This window comes from Neovison vison, chromosome 1 (assembly GCF_020171115.1).
Source record: "Neovison vison isolate M4711 chromosome 1, ASM_NN_V1, whole genome shotgun sequence".
Classification (NCBI taxonomy): Eukaryota; Metazoa; Chordata; class Mammalia; order Carnivora; family Mustelidae; genus Neogale; species Neogale vison.
The window spans coordinates 280400959-280424478 of NC_058091.1; the positions used below are offsets into that span (position 1 = coordinate 280400959).

The 23520-nt window shown below is 38.4% G+C and overlaps 1 protein-coding gene across 3 annotated transcripts in view; it reads right to left on the bottom strand.

The window, feature by feature from the left end:
• Positions 1-241: 241 nt before the first annotated feature.
• Positions 242-23520, bottom strand: part of PARP8 (poly(ADP-ribose) polymerase family member 8) — a 175801-nt gene continuing 152522 nt past the window's right edge. For all 3 annotated transcript variants that reach the window (XM_044232154.1, XM_044232162.1, XM_044232146.1), the window contains exons 19-27: positions 20943-21010; positions 19186-19234; positions 17956-18068; positions 17649-17721; positions 16331-16400; positions 13138-13211; positions 11827-11896; positions 10891-10975; positions 242-618 (exon numbers count right to left, since the gene is read on the bottom strand). In XM_044232154.1, coding sequence (XP_044088089.1) covers positions 516-618; positions 10891-10975; positions 11827-11896; positions 13138-13211; positions 16331-16400; positions 17649-17721; positions 17956-18068; positions 19186-19234; positions 20943-21010 — 705 coding nt within the window. In that variant the 3' untranslated portion in view covers positions 242-515. The remainder of the gene's footprint in view (positions 619-10890; positions 10976-11826; positions 11897-13137; positions 13212-16330; positions 16401-17648; positions 17722-17955; positions 18069-19185; positions 19235-20942; positions 21011-23520) is intronic.

The window sequence follows — 23520 nt, forward strand, 5'->3', positions numbered from 1 at the left end:
TGTTTTTGTATGAGAAAAAAATAACAAGAGAATAGGAAACGTCCCTCCCCAAAACATTTGAGTGTTCATACCACTAAGTAAATAGCACATGAGAATGTGCAAACAAACTTATTGCAAAGTACTGTATAGATTTAGATGTCTTTATAAAATGTTCTCAGCTCTATTTTGGTAACCTAAAATGTTGGTATATAATACCAAATTTCCAATTAAAGAGTTTAATATAAAAATATCAGCACAGAACTGTTTTTTCAATCTGTTTATTGTGTGAGCAACCCAAACTTCAGTTTAAGTGCTGTTGCAATTTTATTACTAGATTCCATAACCCTACAATTGATAAATTTTATACCATTTTAGGTATTTAATGAGATACTTAGAAATACTAAGAAAAAAATCAGTATTCAAAGGGTTACTTTTGTTTATAATAACAATAAATTATTTTATCATCTTCTTCAGTTCAAAATCCAGCTTTGAACCCGAGGAAGGCTTTCAAATCACGTTAATTAAATGATGGTCCTTTAACCAGTAGCAGTTTGATTACCAATTACTCGAAGGATCTCTTTGTGAATGCCTCCTTCTTGTGTGTTAATATTCGCATCTCCAACTTGGCCATCTTCATAGCTAAAACATACACAAAAAAAGTAAGGCTTCTTTTTAAAAAGACAAAACACTCAAAAAAGCGCTTAAACCCCCCTCAGAAATGCCATTGGATACTTAAGATTTAGCCAAAGAGAATGAGTAGTGAAGACGTTACTTCTCAGTTTATTTAATAAGGTGTTTGCATTAATAAACGCAGAAAAGCCTGCATGACTACACACACAATTATCCTACATCATGCCCTGATTTGCCCCTTCTTTCCTTCCTTTTTAATCTGAACTTTTTCATTGCCTGTGTCTTTGCCTGGTGGACATTTCCCACTCAGCTGTTCCATGAAGCCTCCCGTGGAAGAACATGCCAGCTCCAGCTTTTGGCTCCCTAGGTTCGAACCTTGTGAGGCCCACTCCCACTTATCTCATTTGTTTATTTTCTGATCTGCAACACCCTTAGAAATTACTTCACATTCTGCTGCTGCTCCTTCGCCCCGCCAGCCTTCTCATTATTATTCCTTTGTGATCAGTGCCGCCTTTTTTCCTTATCACTGGTAGCTCTATGTAGTCTGACTCTAGAAGATATTCTGATTTATGCCGGTACACACAAGAATGCAAGTGTGCTAAGCTATAGAAGTGGAAATATAACATGAAAGGACAGCAATTACTAAGTCCCTTAGAAAGAAAGAAGTGCGTTTTAGGTGATCATTCATTTCCTCAAATAAACTTACTTGGGCAGTAAGAATTTTCCAGGAAAGAATTTTTAAACTTCTGTGATAAGATTCAGAAGAAGAATAGGTGATGAATTAATTTTACTTTGTACAAATGACTTCAAGACAGAAGCTTTCGAGAAGTAGTAATTACTTCAAAATAGATAACCAGGCTTGTAAGCAGCCTCAAAGATTTATGAACACCACTGTCTTTTCCTCACTACATAAAAATTCTCCTGAAATAGCACAATACAGGAAAATGGAAGAGATGACGTACAGCAATGAGAACTCAGGTCCTTACATAATCCACTGCTCAAACACCCAGTGATAACTGAATCCATATCACATTTAAACTCTAAGAACTGACTTATGGTTGCCTATCAACTTGATTAATTCTATCCATACAAGTATGTCCACACGCACGCATGTGTGGATATAAGACACTCAATGGTGAAACTTGACTGTGAAGAAAAGAAAGGGCCCACTTAGAATGATTCTCCCAGGAGATTAAACTGTTAAGTGCTCTATTAATTAAATGGAGAACGTTGAAGTGAAATGCTTTAAGCACTGTCCAAATCTAATTTGGTGCTTTGTGGCAAACTGTGTAAAAGTTACATTTTATTGGGCAAGTAAAATATGTTACATCCTGGCTACCCAAGGGACAAAGGGCACACTAAGGCATCCACAGCACTGAGCCAAGGCTGGGGAGGCAACCTGGCTTGCAGACTCATCCCGAGGGAGATAGTGGTATTTACGGAGCCAATCCAGCTAGTTCCTCAAGGATCTGGATTTTGGAAAGCAAAAAAACACTGCCAAAAAGGGGATGGAGAGACTAGGAACACCAGACTGCAGTTACACTTACACCAGTCCACACGGCTCTCTCCTCATTTTCCTAACATGCATTTATGTTTACTCTGTCTCTACAGCATCTGTGTCCTCTGGACACAAAGTTGAGTTGAGTAAGATATTCTTGGCTTAACTGATACCCAGCCTACGTACTACCAGCTCTACTCGTTCAATTTAAAGCTGACCTTCGAGATTTGTCTGCAGTACAATCTAACTGCTTTTCCTCAACCCACTGCAGTCATTCTTCCCATCCTACCACTTTGCTGGAAGTCCGGACAACGGCTACCCAGGGCCCCTTAGATGAGGAATTCGGATTCTACCCGCTACGTCTGCAGTACGTGATACAGCTGACTGCTCTTTTTCCTGAAGCTACATTATCTCTTCACTCCCTAGTGGGCCCTTTGATTATTAATTCTCAGTTACCTTCACCGCGTCCTCTTCCCTAGCCTCCCATTTCAATGCTGGCTTTATTCACAATTCACTCTCAGTGTTTTCTCTTTTCATGATATGCAAACTCTCAATTATTTCAGTCTCTCCCGCTGCTTTAATTATCACCCACATGCTGATTCCTAAACTATATCTCTCATCCTTACGTCTTTCCCTAACTATAATTTTCCCATAGAAATCACAAATCTAGTATATTCAAAACTGAACTTAATTTTTTATCCCAAGACTGCTTTTTTTTTTACTCTATCAAAATCTCAGTTTGGAGTACCATCACCTACCCTGTCTCCCAACAAGAGAACTTCAGTCATTCTTGGCTCTTCCATGTGCCTAAATCCAATAACTCATGAAGTCATCTTCCCCTCTCTTTTCCTAATTACTCCCAGTTGCACCTTCTCTCCGTTTGATGACATTACCTTCATCTAGGGCTCCATTACCATTCATTTAAATAAGTGATTTTCAAGTTGCAGGTTATGTACAATTAGCAGGATCTGAAACTAAGAGTGTCCGGGCTAGCATTTTTCAATGAAATTAGAATAGAATAGGACACGAAATACTGAATGCATCCCGTGAAGTAAGCCTTGTTTTTTCCAAAGTCACAATGTCAAACACGTTTTCTCCTGGAGTGAGAAAACACTGACCTAGATGATTGTAAGAACATTATAACTGATCTCTCAGTCTCCATATCGAGCCCCATGATCCCCCTTAGAAGACTTTCCTGCCCTGCTAGAACACAGATACAAATAAGATACAATAGGACGCAAATGGCCTCCACTTCACTTGCAGGACAAAATCCAATGGCTCTGTCATGGCGCCCCAGGGTCCCTCATAACCCAAACCTAAAAATCCTCTCCAGTCATGTCCCACCTCCCCAATACCCTATTTCCATTGTAAGGGCCTATTCAGCCAGAGGGGCCCCACCCCAGCTGAACTGCCATTTTGTTGTAAAACTTAAATTGACCCCCCCACCGGGAACTTACTTAAAAACAAGTCCTGGAAACCAGTCCCAGGTAACAAATTCCAAGTAAAAAGGGTGGGTCAGCCAAGTGGAGGTATTCAATCAGTGGGGACACATACTGTCTCCTAGCTACCAAGGAGTATGGGCCCCACCCTTTGGGCACCTTTTGGGCGCGAATTCTGACCAAGGTGATAGGCTGGTTCAAATGTTTACTAGGGTAAATTGTAATTCAGTTGGTCACCTAGCACAACTATGCAGCTTTCTCTGTGTGTTACAACTTCATTGGCCACCTGTGTGTGGCCAGGCCCAAACACGTGGCCTTTGCTCTATAAAAGCTAGTCTGTGAAACAGAGAAAGGTCGTCCTCTCTGTAAGGTGCGGCCCCGACTGTTCTGTTTGACGGTCGGTTTGATTCTTGATGCTAGCGCGAAATAAAGTTTTGCTTGACTTTCGCTTTGTATCAGTCTCGCTCCTTTAATCACGTACCCATTATTGGGGGACCCATTATTGGGGGACCCAACACCATCAAATGGAAGAGTTTGCTATCCCGAAATACTACATGCTCACTGACTTCTGAAAAGCATTTGCAGTTAATGGAGAAGATGAGAATCACATTCTTTAAATAAACAATAATAACTTAGGACAGAAAGAGCCTGGGGGCAAAAGCAAGCAGAGACTAGAGAGCAAGAGCAAGAGATGGAGATCGAAAGCATTAAGAAAAATGCATATTCTTCCATTGTCTATGACGCCCACAAGGAAGCACAGCAGTTGTGGGTTGGAAGGGTAAAACTGGCCACAGGCATTCAGATGTCTTAAACAATGATGCATATATCATAATACAGGAAAGGCAAACTACCATTTGACGGGGTGAACTGGCAGCCATCTAGATACATGCGTTATTAGTGGCATTAGGGCATATGCTACAATATGGTACACAGAATGCTTTGCAGCTATTAATTAGTATTCCAGACACACACTCAACTGCTAATTTAACAGTGAAGTTCATTTATGTCCAGAAAGCAACTAGATTAAAGAAGAAGAAATGGAGCAAGAGTGGTATCAATAGGGAAACGATACACTTGATTGGGGTTTTCTGGAGAAGGAAAAAAGAAACCATCTAAAAGGAAACATACTTTATATGTATGAGATAGTTCCCAGGGGCATTAAAAGATTACTAAAATTTTAATTAAAAAAAACCAATTTGTTTAAAAAGGTATGAGAAAGAAATAAAGAGAACAGAGGGAATTTAGCTGCCTGGAACTCTCCAGGTATGTTAGGAAATTTCCTGGATGAAGACTTTTGAATGCATTCACAAGTTCTATGCCAAAACTCATGTAGCAGCTTTGTGACAGCTTTAAAGAATGGTACACATCAATTTGTTTTCAGACTCCCTAAATCTGGAACCCAGAAATGACTGCATTGTTTTTCATTAGCAACAGAGAGGAGAAATTCACTGCAAACGGAATGCTATCCAGCACTTCTCCAAAGTTCCTTAAGGTATCTGATGCTCTAAGAGCATTATCTACATCATTGCCCATGTACAATTTCTTCATTATGTTGGAACATTCAGTCTTTGTCACTGCTCTCCTATACTATGTGTTAAGTGTTTTGGGGAACAGAATTTGCATTGTACTAGAGGAGATAATAGAGTTATGCAAATAACTCTAAGACAGGCAGTAAGGACGAGCAATTTTAGGACGAGCAAGGACGAGTAAAACTTAAAGACAGACATCATGTCTGATTGGGATGTCAGGAAAGACCCCATGGAAAAGACCATGAAGTTGAGCCTTGGGAGATTAGTTAAAGCTGAGCTGGCAGGTGGGCCTATCCTTTGGACTGACTGAGCAAAGCACAGTAGTGGGAAAAATACTTCCACATTGTTTTCAAGAAAGACCTTAGATAATAATTTTATTCCATCAATGGTCTGTATGGGTCATTGAAGTAAGATAAAACGAGCTCTTTGTTGGAGAATGTCATGTCTTCATTTGTTAAAAACTATCAGAATTTATGAACAAGATATAATCAAGACTCTGCTTTAGGAATATTAGTGGGATATAAATAGTATGATCTTAAAAAATTTTATAGAAATGTAGGCTATACACTAAAAGATTAACTATAGTTAACTCCAAGTGGGATATTATGGGTGACTTTCTTCTTTTTTGCTTACCTTTGATTTTAGTTTCTATAAATGAACAGTTATCACTAGTGTAATAATGTTAATGTTTAATAAATTTGGCATTGTACAAAACAGATTGGGGCAATAACAAAATTGGAAGCCTAGAGAAAAACTAGTAATCTTTTGGTGGACTCTGGGGCAGAGAATGATATATCTATGGAAATAAAGGTATTGAAAAGAGAAAACTGTGTAAAGATATGCATGGGGGCTGATGACTATAGTGTCAAGGAAAAAGACATTAAAAACTGAAGCTCAGGATTGCAAGTGTCTTTGAGTAAAATCACTGCATAGACTGGGGAAGCCAAGAACTTGACTTGGGGATTTAGCAATGGGTTTCACTTGGTACATACTGATTAAAGGTATGAGCAGACTTTTTGAGGGGAAATACCTAGCGAGCAGTTAGGTGTGGGCATTTCCTTCATTCCTACTTCTCTACCAAGCACTGTGCTAGGCACACAAAGATAAATGAGCCATACAATCCCCAACCTCAATATGTATGCAGGATAATAGAAAAGATGGTACCTAAGGAACAACTCAGTTGTAAAAACTAAGCCCATGGCATCCGCACAATAACACCAAGGAGTAGCACGATTGAGGGAAAGTTTCCGGGAGGAGAGAAGGCATATGCTAATATTTAAAAGAGCAGAAATCAGATAAAGTAGTGTGAGGGGAGAGGAAGAGAGAATCCAAGGTTACTGGAGAAAGGAAAGAGGAAAAGCATAAGCATTGTGGGAATCACAGCATACACTTTAGGTTGTGAAGCCTAACACCTAAGCTGAGAAATCATGGGTAATGAAAACCAGGGCCCTGACGGGGGGTGGGGGGGTGGGGGGGTGTGAGGTGGCGGGGGAGGGGGGAAGGGGGAGGGGTTAGATATCCTTGATCTTCTAACACAGCTATGCTGAAGGAAGAACAAAGGGCTGGGAAGTGAGTTGGTTTCCTTTGTGAAGGAGACTGGACTTCATCTTACAAGAAGCAAGCAGCTTCTCAAGAGTTTTACTCAGAAGAGTGATGTGGCAGTTTCAATCTTGGAAAGGGATCTGGGTTGCAGACAGAGAAATTGGATTTATTATAGGCTGGGGATAAAGCAAAGTTCCCGATCGTATCAGCTTGATGTCACACAGCTAATGCCACACAGCTTCACCGAGCCGTGACCGAATGGTTTGTCTTCCAACTTTATAAATAACTTGTCTGTCTCCTCACTATGTTACCATTCAAACACTGTTGTGGTGGTGTTTTTTTCTTTTTTTGCAAAATCATGATGAAAGTCCTCTTTCTTTTCACTGAATGGCCATGATACAGTTCTTATTTTACGAATTTTTCTTGTATCTGCCTCTTTAGATAGATTTCAAACTTTCACCAAAAACCAAAACAAAACAAAACTATACATAATCTAAAATATTTCTCTTTTCAGCTTTGTCTTTGTTCATTCATTAGAAATCTACTGACAAGGAACCGTGCATCAGGAACAAGGGGAGGTGCTGCAGGGCATCAGGAGAGTAAACAAAGGCAAGAGTAGGAGTCAGCCCTTTCTGACACGGAAAATTCCGAGACAACGAAAAAACTGACTTTTAAATTGGAAGTTTTGCAGTGTAATAATCCCTAGAATTGGCTAGAATCTGTTTACAACATCTGAATTATTACATTTTGCCTAAAGCATTAAAATTTGATTAATTCATTTTGAAATTATTAAACAAAACTTTTCAAATTTATTTCTCTAAGTGATATCTTCCCTTAAATTTTACTTTCAATTTTTTTGATACAGTAGTCTGTTCCCTAAAAATCCCCCCAATTCTTCTCTCATTCTGTGTCGTTGTTCACTTGTTAGAGAGAGTATCATTAGGATATTAAACACCTATCTTATTATCTCCATTCTAGAAATCAGATTAGCATGGAAACTATTTTCATTTTTTATAGTTTTACTTAATAATAGATTTAAAAAGGAAGCTCCCAATAATTTATATTCTAGTCATCAGGCCAAACTTCTCACATAAGGTATTAGATAATGTTAATTTAAAAAGATCAGAATAAAATGAGAATAAGAAAATAAGATTTTCTGCCTGATAACAGTATATTTGTGATAACTCACTTCTTTCTCAACAATTTATCTTTTCCTAGATGTTACCACTCACTGGGAAGGCACATTACTCATAGAATTCTGTGATTTTTATCTTTCATAAAGAAGCTGATGGTTGTAATTAAAATGTACATTAATTAGTGAATGGATTCTCCTTCTGATGTGTTGAATCTTATCAATTTTCCTTAATTAGTCTCTTTTCTCCTGAGGGTACAGAGAAATAGGATGAAATCTCATCTGTATTTATGAAAGAAATGAAAACAATAACATTAACAGATTTTTTTTTTCTTTACAATATTGCAAAGCATCTAAGTATACTGGAAAATTTTATTCTCTTTTCTTCAGATGGTCTTTCCTCATTTTTTTTTTCTTCTAATAAATAGAGAAATCCATCTCTCCAGACATACACATGACACATATATTCCTAAAGATTTATTTTACATATGATTTATGTAAAATTTCAAAGAAATAATGTTAGAATGCCTACTGCCTGAAGTTGCTTATTTAGCTTAATGAATTTGAACTTTAGCAAGATACTAAGAGGAGTAAATTAACTGATTAACATCAGGCTAAGGAACAGATTTTGGAGTTACTTTTCCATCTAAATCATACAGTCACTCAATCAAACAAATTTGTGACTGGATATGCCTTTTGGAAGGCCAATATTCTAACAGGAGGTAGCAGTCATGATGGTCAAGAAAGAAGGTGGGGGGAATTTAATGAGTCCCCCCCCCTTTTTTTTTTTAAAGATTTTTATTTTTTTATTTGAGAGAGAACATGAGAACACAGAGGGAGAGGGAGAAGCAGAATTCCCAATGAGCAAGGAGCCTGATGTGGGGCTTGATCCCAGGACCCTGAGTTCATGATCTGAGCTGAAGGCAGACGCTTAACTGACTGAGCCACCCAGGTACTCCTAGTGAGTGCCTTTCGTTGAAGACCTGCACTGTGCTAACTTTGTCCTCATAAGAATCTTAAAATCGCATATACCTAGCTTCCCTAGGAAGCTCCAGACCCACATGGCACCCCTCTCTACCTTGCCTTCTGACAAAGGAGGCTGCTCTGTACAGACTCTTATAATAAGCTTACTTGCCCTCTACTCTTGGGCAGGGTTTAAGCAATGGGGAGTCTGAGCAAGACAGTGGCGGTGGGGCAAAGTCCAGGTTTCCCTTGGTTCCAGGCCCTTACGGCACATGGGTCTATGTAAGTCCCTCAGCTGAGGGCTCCAGCTCTTTTCGAAGCTGCTGAACTAGAAAAGGTTCTCCTACTGTGTTCTGAGAACTGTTTCTTGTCCTTGTCCTTTTGGCCCTGGGGATGCAGAACACTGCTCGTGCTACTAGATCCAGGTTACTACACTAGACCATGGTGCCCTTATAAACCACACCTTTTTAAACAATCTACTTGTGGGTGATAGAAATTGTGCTTTTCATGGGCCACAGATTTCCTGTTGGGATTCTGCCTGGTACGGGAGACACAGCATGCTACTGTCTCTACCGATGATGCTTTATTGTATCTACTAATGAAGGTCAGAGAGGTCCTGCAACATGGCTAAGGTCACCTAACTGGTCAGCCTGGACACAAACTGTCCAACCAAAGCAGACTCTGTCCACCATACTCAGGAGCCACAGCATGCTACTGTCTCTACCGATGATGCTTTATTGTATCTACTAATGAAGGTCAGAGAGGTCCTGCAACATGGCTAAGGTCACCTAACTGGTCAGCCTGGACACAAACTGTCCAACCAAAGCAGACTCTGTCCACCATACTCAGGAGACACAGCATGCTACTGTCTCTACTGATGATGCTTTATTGTATCTACTAATGAAGGTCAGAGAGGTCCTGCAACATGGCTAAGGTCACCTAACTGGTCAGCCTGGACACAAACTGTCCAACCAAAGCAGACTCTGTCCACCATACTCACGGCTGCCTGGCCGTGAAGAAAGACATCTACAGATAATATATATGTCAAAATATGGAATGTATGTATGAATATGTATCAGAAGTACAGAAGATACATAAATGCATAATACGTAAAACAGTATCACAAGAAAGTCACAGTTTTCATACTATCCCAAAGAAAACCAGACAGTTCATAAAATTTGCATCGTGAACAGTCTGCCAATAAGCCAACAGATCAAATGCTGCAGGCACAGCGTGCTACAGATAACACTATATAAGCAATCTTGAGGCAGTCATTTTGACATGGCTTATAAAACAGGCCTGTGTTTTTTTTTTCCATCTTCTCTTTCAAAGACTATATAAAAGTATAAAACGGATATACTCCATTCTTCCCAAAGGTCTTTCTGGCGATAGGACCGTGGGTAAGGAAGAAACAGACAGGGAAAGGGTTGGGAGTCAAGCGAGGGTGGGTGAAAATCAGGTCTACTCCACTCATTATTTATTTGGAGATGAAAAAATAATGCTATTATACTCTCATGCAGGTCTTATGATACAGCTGTGTCAAAAATCCACATCAATATGTCTTGCATTGTCAGCCAATGTTACATGAGGTGCAGATCATCAACCTTTTAAAAAATATTTTATTTATTTGAGAGAAAATGCACACGAGGCAGGGCAGGGGGCAGAGTGAGAGAGAGAAGTGCACTCCCCGCTGAGCAGGAAGCCCAATGTGGGAACCAATCCCAGGACCCTGAGATCATGACCTGAGCCAAAGGCAGACGCTTAACCCACTGAGCCACCCAGGCGACCCATATCATCAACTTTTTATTCTCATTACTATTTTCTTAGTTCCTAGTTATAATACTTTTTAAATCCATAAACAACTAAAGACATATGTATATGTGTGCATGTGTGTACACGTTACATCCATCTATAGGTCTGTCTACACATACATACACATGCATATATATGTGCACACACAGATCGTTAAAGAGACAAAGTTTTTCTTCACTTCTAAGTTAACAGCCTTTAAATACCCCTCTGTTTTTTACAGCTCGTTAAAATAAAACAGAAACATTCAGATGATGAGAAACTATCTGTCTGGTACTTATTGGCAGCTAAAGTGACCAAATAATAATGTAGTCACTAACTCATTCATGGAGAAGACAGTAACATACAGATTTGAACCTTTACACTTACACAAAAAAGAATCGTGTGCAGACATGATCAGTATTTGGGACGACCCATATCTCTCCATGTTTGTGCAGGTCAGGTGAGGTGATGACTGTAAATGGAAGATAAAATTAAAGAATGATTTTATTTTAAGTTACTCTATCCCTCCTCTTAGAAATCTAAAAGCACAAAGTACCTGCACAAACACACATGAAAAATGTTTAACCTTATAAGCTATCAAAATTGTAAGTAAATACAATGAAATGTCATGTGACAATTTTATGTTTTAAACACCATCAGTGTAACAACAGGAAGGGAATCACTTGTATAGTATCAAAAGCAAACAGTTCCTGACTTGGGGACTATGTAGAAAGCAACTTCATGTCCTATATTAACTATCAAGGGTTGACTATGTAAAAGACAGTTAATGGTGCCTACTGAACTCCCGGCACCAGTTTTTTTTAGTCAAGGTTAGATTTTACAGCAAGAACAAGAAAAAGTATACGATCTTGCAAATCACCTATCAATCTGTCTACCGCAGGTTCAGAATAGAGGAATAATGTCAGTGTAGAAGCAGAAAGACCTATTGGGTTCTCTTCTTAGTGCTTGGTTCAACTTTCACATTTTTCACAGTATTATCATTCAAAAACCAACTTAAAGAGGAAGGTGGCATATTCACAAAAGAGATTAGCAATACTTGATCAGAAAAATATAATTACCATTCTGAGATACTTGCCAAGAATAAAATACAGCACTGTCTGAATTCTTGCCAATTCTGCTTTGTTTTTCACCTTTATGATCTCTATTGTACCTGTTTTCCATCTGTGCCCTTAGAAAAGGTCACACGGAATAATGCAGTGCTTTCACTAACCCATTTTGAGCATTCTGGAAATATAGTCAAATTCTTAAACACAGATAATATAAAGAATTAACACTATGAGGTTTGTGAAACTTTCAACTTACCTTCACATAAGGCTATGCATTTTAAGTTACGGCTTTGCAGGAACTGGGACTGTTGCCCTTTTTTCTGTGACTAAATTTCAAAAGAATTTAAAAATCAGAGTGAAAATAGGGCAGTTGCTCAAGTGAGAAAAGAACTAATCATCATTAAAAAATAATAGCCACTAAGATACCTTCAGGTTAAAAAAAAAAAAAAAAGGCCTATCTAGACTAGCAGTAATATCCTTGAATTCCTTCTTAATGTCAAGCTATATTTGTTGTATCATTTAATTTCTGTACATAGTCATTATTAAATCAGTCTCAAGATAAGTGAACTAAAAATGCTCAATTAAAGTTTAACAGCCTCACATCATAGAATTAGAACTCAAATTTATTTTTACTGGAAGCCTGGCATCCTCATTTCAAGGGAAACAAAATTAAAATTGCATGCTCTTTTCAAACTCTACAATCAGTTATTCCAGATCATCTAACTTACTCAAAACCAGACCATTTTTACAGCACCATTAACTAAGCTGCAGAAGTTTCAGGAAAATCTCATGGAGAAAATCTGTAGTTTTGTTTTTGTTTTTAGATATTAAGTTAGCTGTAGTTCCCCACGCCCAGTTCAAAATCACATTATTCATTAAGCAGATTTCTCACTTGTCCAGAATGGCTGGTTCCACTGAAATAACAAGGGATTTATGCTTGGTCTTTCTCTGTCTGGAATGTTCTTTCTCCCATATAAAATAAATTTAAAAATATTTTATTTATTTGAGAGAAAATGCAGTCTACGGCCATACCACCCTGAATGCACCCGATCTCGTCTGATCTCGGAAGCTAAGCAGGGTCGGGCCTGGTTAGTACTTGGATGGGAGAGAAAATGCACACGAGGCTCATGTACTCACTGCCCATAGGCCTCCACATAATCACCTCAGATGATTCTACATACAGTATTCTACAGCCCTTTTCTCTGACTTTTCTCCTTTTTTCTCTACCATCTCTCTAGACATATATTCAATTTATCCATAGCCACTCAATAGGATGTAGGCTCCCGAGAAATTCCTCTTGTTTTTGGTTCTATTTTTGATTTGTCACTACAGTCCACTGCCTAGGAATCTCTCCCATTGTGATGGGAGCTTAATAAATACTTGCTGAATATTTACTGCATAAAGGTGTTTTGATTATCACATTTCAGGGTCGGTTTTATGGCTTTGTGGGTAACGGCCATTCAAGATAATTCTGCAGACTTAAGAAGCCCGAGTGCTTATGGAAGCCCTGCTGGCTAAGGAAGCGGGAGCTCACTCAGCACATCAGCCCCTCGAGCGGCTACAACACCTGTGATGCACTGCTGCTTTTACTGCTGGACGCCGGCTCGTCTTTGGTTGTCACCTTCTGCTTCTTGTTCATCCCTGAAAAACACCAGCAGAATCGTAACTGAGGGACAAAGCTGGGTGATACCTTAAAATACAATCCACTGGCATCGCAAAGTTCTACCGGAGGTGAAGACATTTGCATTGGCCACAGATGACCACGCTTGGGCTCTGGAAGGAGCAGCGGCTTTGATCTGGAAAGTCACTGGGTTTCGGGAGGTCCTGAGAGTGTGAGAATGCAGACAAGCCAGCTTGGTTTTCTTTGTACTGAAAACAGGGATAGGAAACTCTCTTGCACAAAACTGATATATTTAGAAAATTCTTAAAATTTGCCTTTACAGGGCTGGTAGAGTTTAAACTTTCATTTTACTATCTGGTGAGGAGAAGGAGAAGATGAGGAGTGGGAAACATGAATAAGGTCAGAAAAATACATTTACGCTGAAACTTAACTTCATGAATTGTTGATCTGTATTTAATTCTGTGTAGAATTTACTGTATCATCTAATAAAGGAAAAATTACACAAGTTCCTTTGTCTATGATACTCACAAGTTTTAGCTTACTCTGTTAATGCCATGACTTTTTACTGTGATGGATTTTAGACAAATAGAAGTAAGATTCCTATCTGTTTTAGAAGAGATTGGTATTTTTCTATACTTTATTTGGAAATGCCCATCTACTGTCCAGAAATTGAGAAGTAGGTTGATTTTCTATTGTTATTGCTGTTTCAATAAAAGTTTGATGAGAAAGAATAAACTGCAAATGGTATGAATGTAACTCTTTCTAAGTCAGAAATATACCCACAAAGTTGCAGAGGTCGAGAGGGTCAAGCTGAGAACAAGGCCTAGTGTTTCAGCCATGTGGTTCTGGAAGAAAGGTAAAGTCTGTTATCCTCAGGGGGACTGTGCTGCTCTCCACCCCCTACACTTGCAGCCTGAAAGGCAACTACGGAAAGCCACTTCACAGTATGTGATGACTTGATATATTTTTCCTTATCAATGCTGAGGATGTATTTTCTTTTTTCTTTTTTTTTTTCTTTTAAGAGATTTTATTTATTTATTTGACAGAGAGAGATCACAAGTAGGCAGAGAGGCAGGCAGAGAGAGAGGAAGAAGCAGGCTCCTTGCTAAGCAGAGAGCCCGATGTGGGACTCGATCCCAGGACCTTGAGATTATGACCTGAGCCGAAGGCAGGGGCTTAAACCACTGAGCCACCCAGGTGCCCCAAGGATGTATTTTCTTTTTCTTTTTTTTTTTTTTAAAGATTTTTTATTTATCTGTTTGACAGAGAGAGATCACAAGTAGGCAGAGAGGCAGGCAGAGAGAGAGAGAGGAGGAAGCAGGCTCCCCGCCGAGCCGAGAGCCCGATGCGGGACTCGATCCCAGGACCCTGAGACCATGACCCGAGCCGAAGGCAGCAGCTCAACCCACTGAGCCTCCCAGGCGCCCCCCAAGGATGTATTTTCTTGAACTGGTTTTATTTTAGTTTTTTTATTGTGTTACGTTTTAATGAGATTTAGAAACTGATTCATGCTGATTTTAATTTGTTTTTTCCTTTGAATTATATCATTCTATTTCCTTTATTATCTTATTCTTCCTGGTGTTTCTCTTTTCTTTCTTTCTTTTTTTAAAAGATTTTATTTATTTGTCAGAGAGAGAGAGAGCACAAGCAGGGAAAAGGGCAGGCAGAGGGAGAAGCAGGCTCCTGGCTGAGCAAGGAGTCCAATGCCAGACTCAATCCCAAAATCCTAGGATCATGACCTGAGCCAAAGGCAGACACTTAACTGAGTCATCCAAACATCTCTGGTGTTTATTTCCTGTGTTATTTTGGCATATTGTATTTTCAAAGATTGTTGCAACAATATTTCTTAAGCCATAGGCTCTTCTACAATGGGATTTTGTCACTCTTTCCTTCGGGAATGAAGCCTAATTCCCCAACCGTCAAAGATGCAGGGGCCTGTGACTGCTCTGACCTATGACATATGTGGGAAGTGCTACTATGTGACTTCTGAAGCTGGTCAAAAAAGGCCTACAAAGTCCACCTGGTGTTCCTAGGACATGTGTTCTGGAAAAGTTTGGGGTAGAACCCTGAGAAACAACTTGCTGTGAAAGAGTATGAACTTAGGCAGAATTATACTGGTCTGGTTAACGTTTACCTGGTGATTTGAACTCTCAAGATACCCTTTTGTATAACAGAGCATTTTAAGACTTACTAACCAGGCACCACCACCAACTTCAGGAGACTATGTAATATAACCATACAATCGCATATACACATGAGCACACAAGCAATACCAACTATATATGCAGGTAAATAAATATAAAAACTTTACAAGTCTGAAGAGAAATACAGAGAACACCGAGGTTGGGGGAAAGGAGAAAAAAATCCACCTGTTACTTTACACAGGTCTATGCAATTTCAATTTCTTTTTTTTTTTCTTCAATTTTGTATAGTGAGTGTAATTACTTTATGTTTAAATACATTGTTATTGATCTAAAAAAATTATCACACTGATTGTGGAAACATATTCCCCAAATTTAAAAGTGCAAAGAAATCATCCGAATTGTACCACCTGAGGATAAAGAATGCTAATAATTTCGTGATCTTTCTTTCCATATTTTGAACTTACCAGGCTCCTCTCAAGCACATGCTTTCAATTTTTTCCAAAATAATTTTTTCATACAATATCACCAAAAAAAGAGATGTCAATAAGTAGGATAATTTTGAGGGTATTTTTCTAATCCTAAATTCCCCACACTGTTCAAAATATCTTTATACAATATATAATAATAAAAGAGAAGAGGCTGGCATGGTGCAGAGTTACAACCCAGGTCAGTGAATTACTATAGATGAGTAGTCTGGGTTCTACAGAATGCTTTGCACATACCACATTCTCAATAGTTACTTGTGGAGAGGATGAATGTAGAAACCACTGAACAAAATGGAAATTAATTCTGACATTGAAAAAAACTACATATTCCACTTTACATATTATGGTAAGTATTCTAAATTCACCTTGACATGTGAGCTTTGTTTCTGCTTCTGATAGGAATCAAATGAATTAAATGCAAATGTATCAAATAAGCTTCAGTCACTGGATACACATTAAGAAAATTCAAAACCTCACACACTTGAGGTTAGAAATGAAACAGGAGCTTACCTGAGTAACCAAAAGATATGCTTGACATTGGGCTAAGATAGATTCCACTCCCATACATTGCACCATGGAGCTAAAAGGGGAAGAGAGGGAACAGAAAGTGGACAGTCAATGGTTTCAAAGGGGAGTATTTTACAAAAGAAAGGAATCAGTCTCATTTTGGGAGGATTAACTCTCAGAAAACAATAAAGCTCTTTCCTAACATCTAATGTGAAAACAGTACTACTAATATCCTTGTCTTCAACATTCAGTGAGTTGATAGATGAAAAGTGATAGCCAGAGAAAAATCCTTGATAAAGGTTTTCCACCAGACCCAGGACAAAGACAGTCACTTATCAAATAGTAGCATAGATTTTTATGTTAATGACTCCAAAATATAAAAAACAAAACAGGTTGAATATACACAACAGAGTTTTGATTAGGACACACATGCTAGTACATCAACAAAGTAGCCTATTCAGAGTTTCACTGTACAACACTGTCTTCCCATTCTTATCTCCTCTAAACTTTTAGGTTAACAGTTTCATTAGCGGAAACTCTTCGACTGATCTAAGAAACTACTCAGAACATTTTAAACTCACTCTCATCACTTCCACGTTCTAGGGCCCCTGGACCTTATTTAGCATGGACTGAATACTAATTCAGTAAGTGTGCGTTTATGGACATTTACATTTAACTGTATCATCTCAACTGTCATCGGCGTGTGGGATCCAGCACAGGTGACGGGATTAAGCATCTCATTTTCTGACCTCTTACCATCATCAGATGAAAATCAGCTGAATGAGAGTGAAGTGGGGTGTTGAAGGCGACGGGCGTAAATAAAGACGAGCGCTATATCCACGATACCCCATGAGGGATATCCATGATATCCTGCTGACTCCCGGCACTTCCCCGAAGACCATGAAGCAGGCAGCAGATGGCTCTTTGGTGTCCAATCTCCCTCTTGCTGATTCTTAGCCCTACCTTACCTCCTCTTAAAGTACCCCACTCTGGGGCAGTGCTCAAGAAATCTGCGTTGAATTAGCAGACAGAATGCACGGTTTTACTTTCTGCATGATAATTTTCTTCTACTGAAATTCAAAGTGATTTTATTGTTTTCTCATAGGGAATTCCATTTCTTTTCCTCTTCATCCCCGATGGTGTGTTGGTCAATTCTGCTTCAGTTATTTTATGAACATTACTTCTGCCTTTTAGAAATTCTGTGTAATTTTTAAAGCCCACTGGCTTCCCCTTTCTCACGTAATAAAAAAGCACCAGGATTGCTTACTGAACTCTAACACTAAAGAATATATGGTCTTGTTAAAGCATTCAGAAAATTTACCTGCAGTCTAGTATTAGAAGCAACAACCAGACCATTCCTCAGGATAGAGTGCCAGTTTTCAATGTGTGAGCCACTAAAACACAGAGGAGGGGGAAGGACAAAATAAAACCAAACATTAATAATCTTCGAAAGTGGCCACAATATGATCAGTCATGTACCTTCTCGAAATCTTGAATTTCCAAGTCAAGTATCAGGCAGTGGACTACTCAGGGCTAACAGCCAAGTACTAAAAGAATGTTTTCCTCCCCATACATTTCTGGAAGACTGGGGTAGAGACATACTCCCATCAACAGGAAGCCATACTCACTGAAAAGCAAAGGTGCTTCCAAAGAGTTTTTTAGCAGCTCTAAAATTAGATTCTTTGGCTGGTGGACTGCTGAGAAGAAGGAATTGATGTGGAGTATGCATAAACTTCAGTTGCTGCCGTTTAAAATAATGACAAATGAAAATATGTCAAAATTAACATATAACCAGACTGATGACAATTTCAAATTTTACTGGTTTAAGAATTAATTGAGATTCAAGCCATACTAACTTACATTAACAGGACCATTCATTAAAAAAAAAAAAAACCTGCTTAAATGATCTATCATATGGAGTTGCTGATATGAAGGGTAATTTTTTAGGCTAATGGAAAAGGAACAGGACACAGACAATCCAAAGTCATTTATATTTATCTTTGGAATACACTCTGTAATCATGTCCAAGCAGATCTGCCTTCCTAATTATATTTCTTTTTAAGACTTTTATTATAGAATTCCCTAAGTATACACTAGCTATTCAACTTGGGAAATATCTGAGTTGGCTAAGCAGAAAAGAAAAGTTAGTTCAAGATTTTAAAATTGCAAAAACTATCAACATCACGCTTTATTTGCATACATTTGTAAAACTGTAAATAGCCTACATTCACTCATAGTTCCCCCTTTGTTCATGGAAAGAAATTAAAACAGAATCTTTTGAATTAGTGGCCTGACAAAATTTTCTAATTGCTGCCCTTTCACGTAGGAAAATACTTATATAGGAGTACAATATAAAGGAAATCTTGCAGCTTAGAGATTCACAGACAAGCAAGCTGAGATTTTGGATACGGCTCTTCTTTGGTTTCGATCATAACTGAAATCAGAGCCCATTAGCTTTTTCCTTTATTTCCTAAGTGTATTAAGCCGATAAGGCAGTATCTTCTCCTCTGTGGAAAAGAGGGGCTGTGCCGACAAGAAACTGACAATGATAAAAAGCACATTACCTTTTTTCTGGTCAAACTCCTGATTCTCCCTATCACTGGTGGAATATCTAAACAATTTCATACTGACCCTTTTACTTACTTAAAAGTTCAGGGCAGCAGCCTGAATGTGAATTTGATTTCTTGGGAAAACTTGGAGCTGGTGCACATATGGTAATTTCAAACTGAAGAATTAGGCCTAACCTGGGATTACTTCAATTTCCTGGAGAGGCTGCCTACAAAATCACAGGGGTCACTTCTCCCAACCAGTCAGGACTCTTCCCATTTCTGTATGTATATGTTAAAAAAAAAACTTACCCTGTTAACTGGCAGTTTCACAATATGTGACCTATTACTTGAAATAACCCTGAAATTAATTAAAATAGTCCATCAGTCACAAATATATGCCAAATATACTTAATGTTTTTTTTCCCTTAGTTGGCAAGTGATCGGAACTTACGTTTGCCGTGACATTAACTAAATTGAGTAACCATTTTACTTAATTACATCCCTTTGCTTTGGTTCCTGACATAATTTAAAGAGCTTATGTAACAAAGAAGAGAATAATCTGAGAATGAAGAAGTAGTCCCTTAAAACCTAACAGATAATGATTTTTAATCATTACGACTTCAGATATTGGCAAATGAACATTTCTAAACATACTTTCAAAGGATGATTGTCGAGGTGCAAAGCTTAGATACATCAGCTTCCTTGGCTCTTCCCTACACTGTCTCATTAAGAACGAGTTCCTGTGAAGATCTTTTTCTTTCTTTATCTATTTGAAGATCTTTGTGCTGATATATATGGTGATATATACACAAACTGTTATTCACCATATTTAGACACTGAGGTTGAAAAAAATTACATTGTTATCTGAAAGAATTAGTTATTTTTATGTTTTTCAGAACAGAAAATAATAACTAGGGAAAACTCTAACAAAACAGTTTTGTAGATTTTCTTCTCCTTGAAAAAGTGACTAACAAGCTGAAGGAAATGATCACAAATAATTAAAGTTAACAATGAGGCTGACTACAGGGGCAGGAAAAAAAAGAGATTAAGTATTTGAGATTTTTACTTTCATTCTGAATATGATTTCAAGTGAGAATGTAAAAACTTACAATGAAAACTCTGTTATTCTACTCAAACAGAATTTTAATAATAGATCATTATGGATACAAAGAAGGAAGACTTCCAAATCCAATTTTTTAAAGTTTTATTAGACTAAATGTTTATTGTAAAATCCTAAGTGAAAGTTAAGTAACCAGAATCATTCTTTCTCCTTTGCCCATCTTTCCATAATTTTTAAAAACTTCCTGGTTGTAGCATAGAATAAATCTCATTCAGAACCATCACTTATAATCTTTACACTTGAATAAATGTATAATCGTGGTGAATTTCACAGTCTTTAAGTTTTCAGTGATTTCAAAGACGTATGTGCGTAAAAGCCTCAGAGGTAAGGGGAGTAGGTACTACTGTTTTCACTTTGCAAGTAAGAAACCAGAGGGCAAAGGCTTTGAAGCAGGCGTGGTAGGAGAGGCCTTCTCAACCCGCTCTCCTATTCTCAACTAGCCTTCCTAGATCCATGCTGGACTAGGCCCCTCACCAGGCTAACTCCGAACACTTCTGCAGTCATCAAACAAAGATTTCATCAAATTTATACTGTTCTTGTTAAGGAAGTGAACCATACACAACATACATTTTAGAAAGATTTTTCAATAAGTGTTTGAAACTGAGTTTTGTTGCTGAGTCCTCAGTTAACTAGAAAATTAAATGAACCAAAACGGCTTCACCATATAATCTGGCTAATCACATTTTTTTTTTTAAATGATAGACAAACGGCTGTCAAATACATTGTTTATCTGCGTAGCACATAGGACAGCATTTTCTTCCCCTTGTGATATACAAGTTTTAATTAAAGTGTGAGTCATTACGGACTCTATAAAATCACCAGGCCTCATAGGCTTGTAGAACTGTAGCATTGCAGGTCTTGTAAAATAGGCCTTTTTTTTTTCCCCTTAAAGCAGGCAGTAGAAAATGATGCTGTTTTCATTAAGAGGAAAACTAAAATTTTATACCATTGCAGTAGGGGATGAGCAAGGGGGTCTTGTTTATCCATCTGCTTCTTGATTTCCAGATATGGTGCCTGGAAAAAAAGTCATTATACTTCTTGATTTTTCTTAAAAATTCCTTTTCTTCCTTTCTCATTTTTCCTTTATGCAAAAGGAATTTCAGGTTGAAGAGGTATGTCTAATCTAGTGAAACCCAGAAGCTTTGTGGCTGTGACTACCCTCATGTTCTCCCCTAACGCCCCCCCCCACAAGGTGATGTGAACTCTGAACTTCATGTGGCACAATGGATTTGCCCAGACATGTAGCTCCAAGAGGCTTAATCAAGCTTTCATCTGGATCCCACGCCCTAGGCCAAGTCTAAAGGTGATCCCAGCCCCTCAGCTGAGTTTCTGCTCCAGCAAAAGCGATGCTGCCCAACAACAAAAGTTACCTCCCTTGTACCCACCCACACTGCTAACCTTCCTAATTCTCTACTCATCCCTCTTCTGTAATTTTCTGCTTCCCCATTCCCCTTATTTTTAATTCTCTGTAGCCCCCTTCTGTTCCGTCTCTGCTCTCCCTTTAAAAACCTCCATCACTTTTGTCTTCCTTGGAGGTGACCTCACTCACTCTCCCCCAGGGCCGTCCTTCAATTAAATCTCTCCCCCCACCTTTAGCAAGTGTTAGGCGCTGTCTCTTTCTGACGATGACGGTTTTTAACTTTGAACTAACATTAAAGCAAAACTTGTGAGAGCTACTACTCCAGCTCGGATCTGAAGGTACTGACTTAGGTGCAGAACTTTACATGAGAAAACTGGATGAAATTTACATAAGAAGAGCCCCCCCCCTTTTTTTTTCAAATTATTTAGTGGAATTTACCCAGACAATTTACTTTTTCATAAAACAAAAGGCGATCTGTCTGTGACAATTTTCCACTACCCACAGGGCAGTACCTTCTAGAAAATAGGACAGTATAATGTTGTATTTACTTGGAGAGGTGTAAAGGATTTGATGCAATAGAACCTGACAGCATCCCTATGGAGTGCAGACTGGAAGGAGGTGCAGTGTTACTATTTACCACCTTGATAGTGAAGAAGCTAAGCATCAAGCAATTAAGCAACTTGCCCAAGGTCACAGGCCGCATCACTGATGAGCAAATTATACAACACCCGCCTCTGACTTCCTAGGTTGACACTCAACTGTCTGCACTGCCTTCTATTAAAATAGCTTTACACATGACCCAGAATAAAGGAAGAAAATTTTGGCAGAGAGCTGATGCCAGAGTCAGAATTTCGTAGCTATTTTTATCCGAGAATGATCTGGGTCTAGGGTATACTATAATAAACACCCTAGTACCACCGAAGTCTTTGGTGACTAAAAAATGTTTATTTAACTTTGTAAAAGCCAATAGGTTCGTTTTCCTCCCTAAGTGAAAATGTATTTCATTGTTTTCTCTTCCTTATACAAATAATAATATTTGTTTGAGAAGGAATTCAGGTAATACAGAAAAGTATGGGCATATAAAAACAACGAGCCAGGATGATGGTTTTTAAGCAAATGATCTAACTTGTAAATTAAGGATCTCTTTGTTTACCATTGTCTGACACACACTATTTGTTGGCCAAACGGATGAATATTTGACTACCTGAATAAATAACTATCCAAAGACTCAAAACTCAAATTTGGAAATGTAAAAACGTACTCTGGGAGCACATTTCAAATACAGCAGTGGCGATGGCAGGGGTAAAGGGAGGAGTGGCAGTGAAGCTTTGCGGGCCTCAAGACTGAAGGAGTCCAATACTCTCTTCCCAAAGACAGAAATGACCCAGGGTAATAGGATAAGCCCCCAGGGTCTGTAGCGTAGTGCAAGCCTTGAAACCACCATATGCAAACCAAATCCATAATGTGTGTTGTTGTCAATTACAGATTATTAATTTCTACTTATCATTGATGAGTTTTAAGCCTCTCTCCAAATTTTTGGCAGTGGAAAAGCCTCAGAAATTCAATAGCATGTGCTTTTTGAAGAGCTGGACTATAGCCCAGTGATATGTTAGACTTTCATAATAAACTGCCATCCATGCTCAGCAAATATCACCAAGCCTCCCCAAATGGCTAAAAATATAAACTCATACTCTCAGGAAGGCTTGTGTCCTCCAAAGTTGTTTTGAGATTCTATGTTATATTTAAAATATTTATGCACAATTTACATTTGATAGAATATCTGTTTTTATTTTGACATTAAAATAATGTGTTAAAAGTACTACCATTAATTAAAATGAGCAGTCTAGGAAGATGGTACCAGATTTAACCTTTGCTTTAAGATAGTCCAACATACCTCCATATACTCCAACTGTCTCAGAGAACATTAGGAATATAATCATGCAATTACCCTCCAAAAGTCACAGTGGTAGCCCACCAATACAACGATGTAATTTAATTAAAACCTCCTAGTACGACACACTTTTAATTTTTAAAGTTCTTTAATTATACTCCCATCTAATAGAAAAATCTACATTTCACTATACAGCCAGTACCCTCAGACATTTTTAAAATATGATTTTACTCAAGCAAAACCAAACTGTACAAGACCACAAGATGATACACT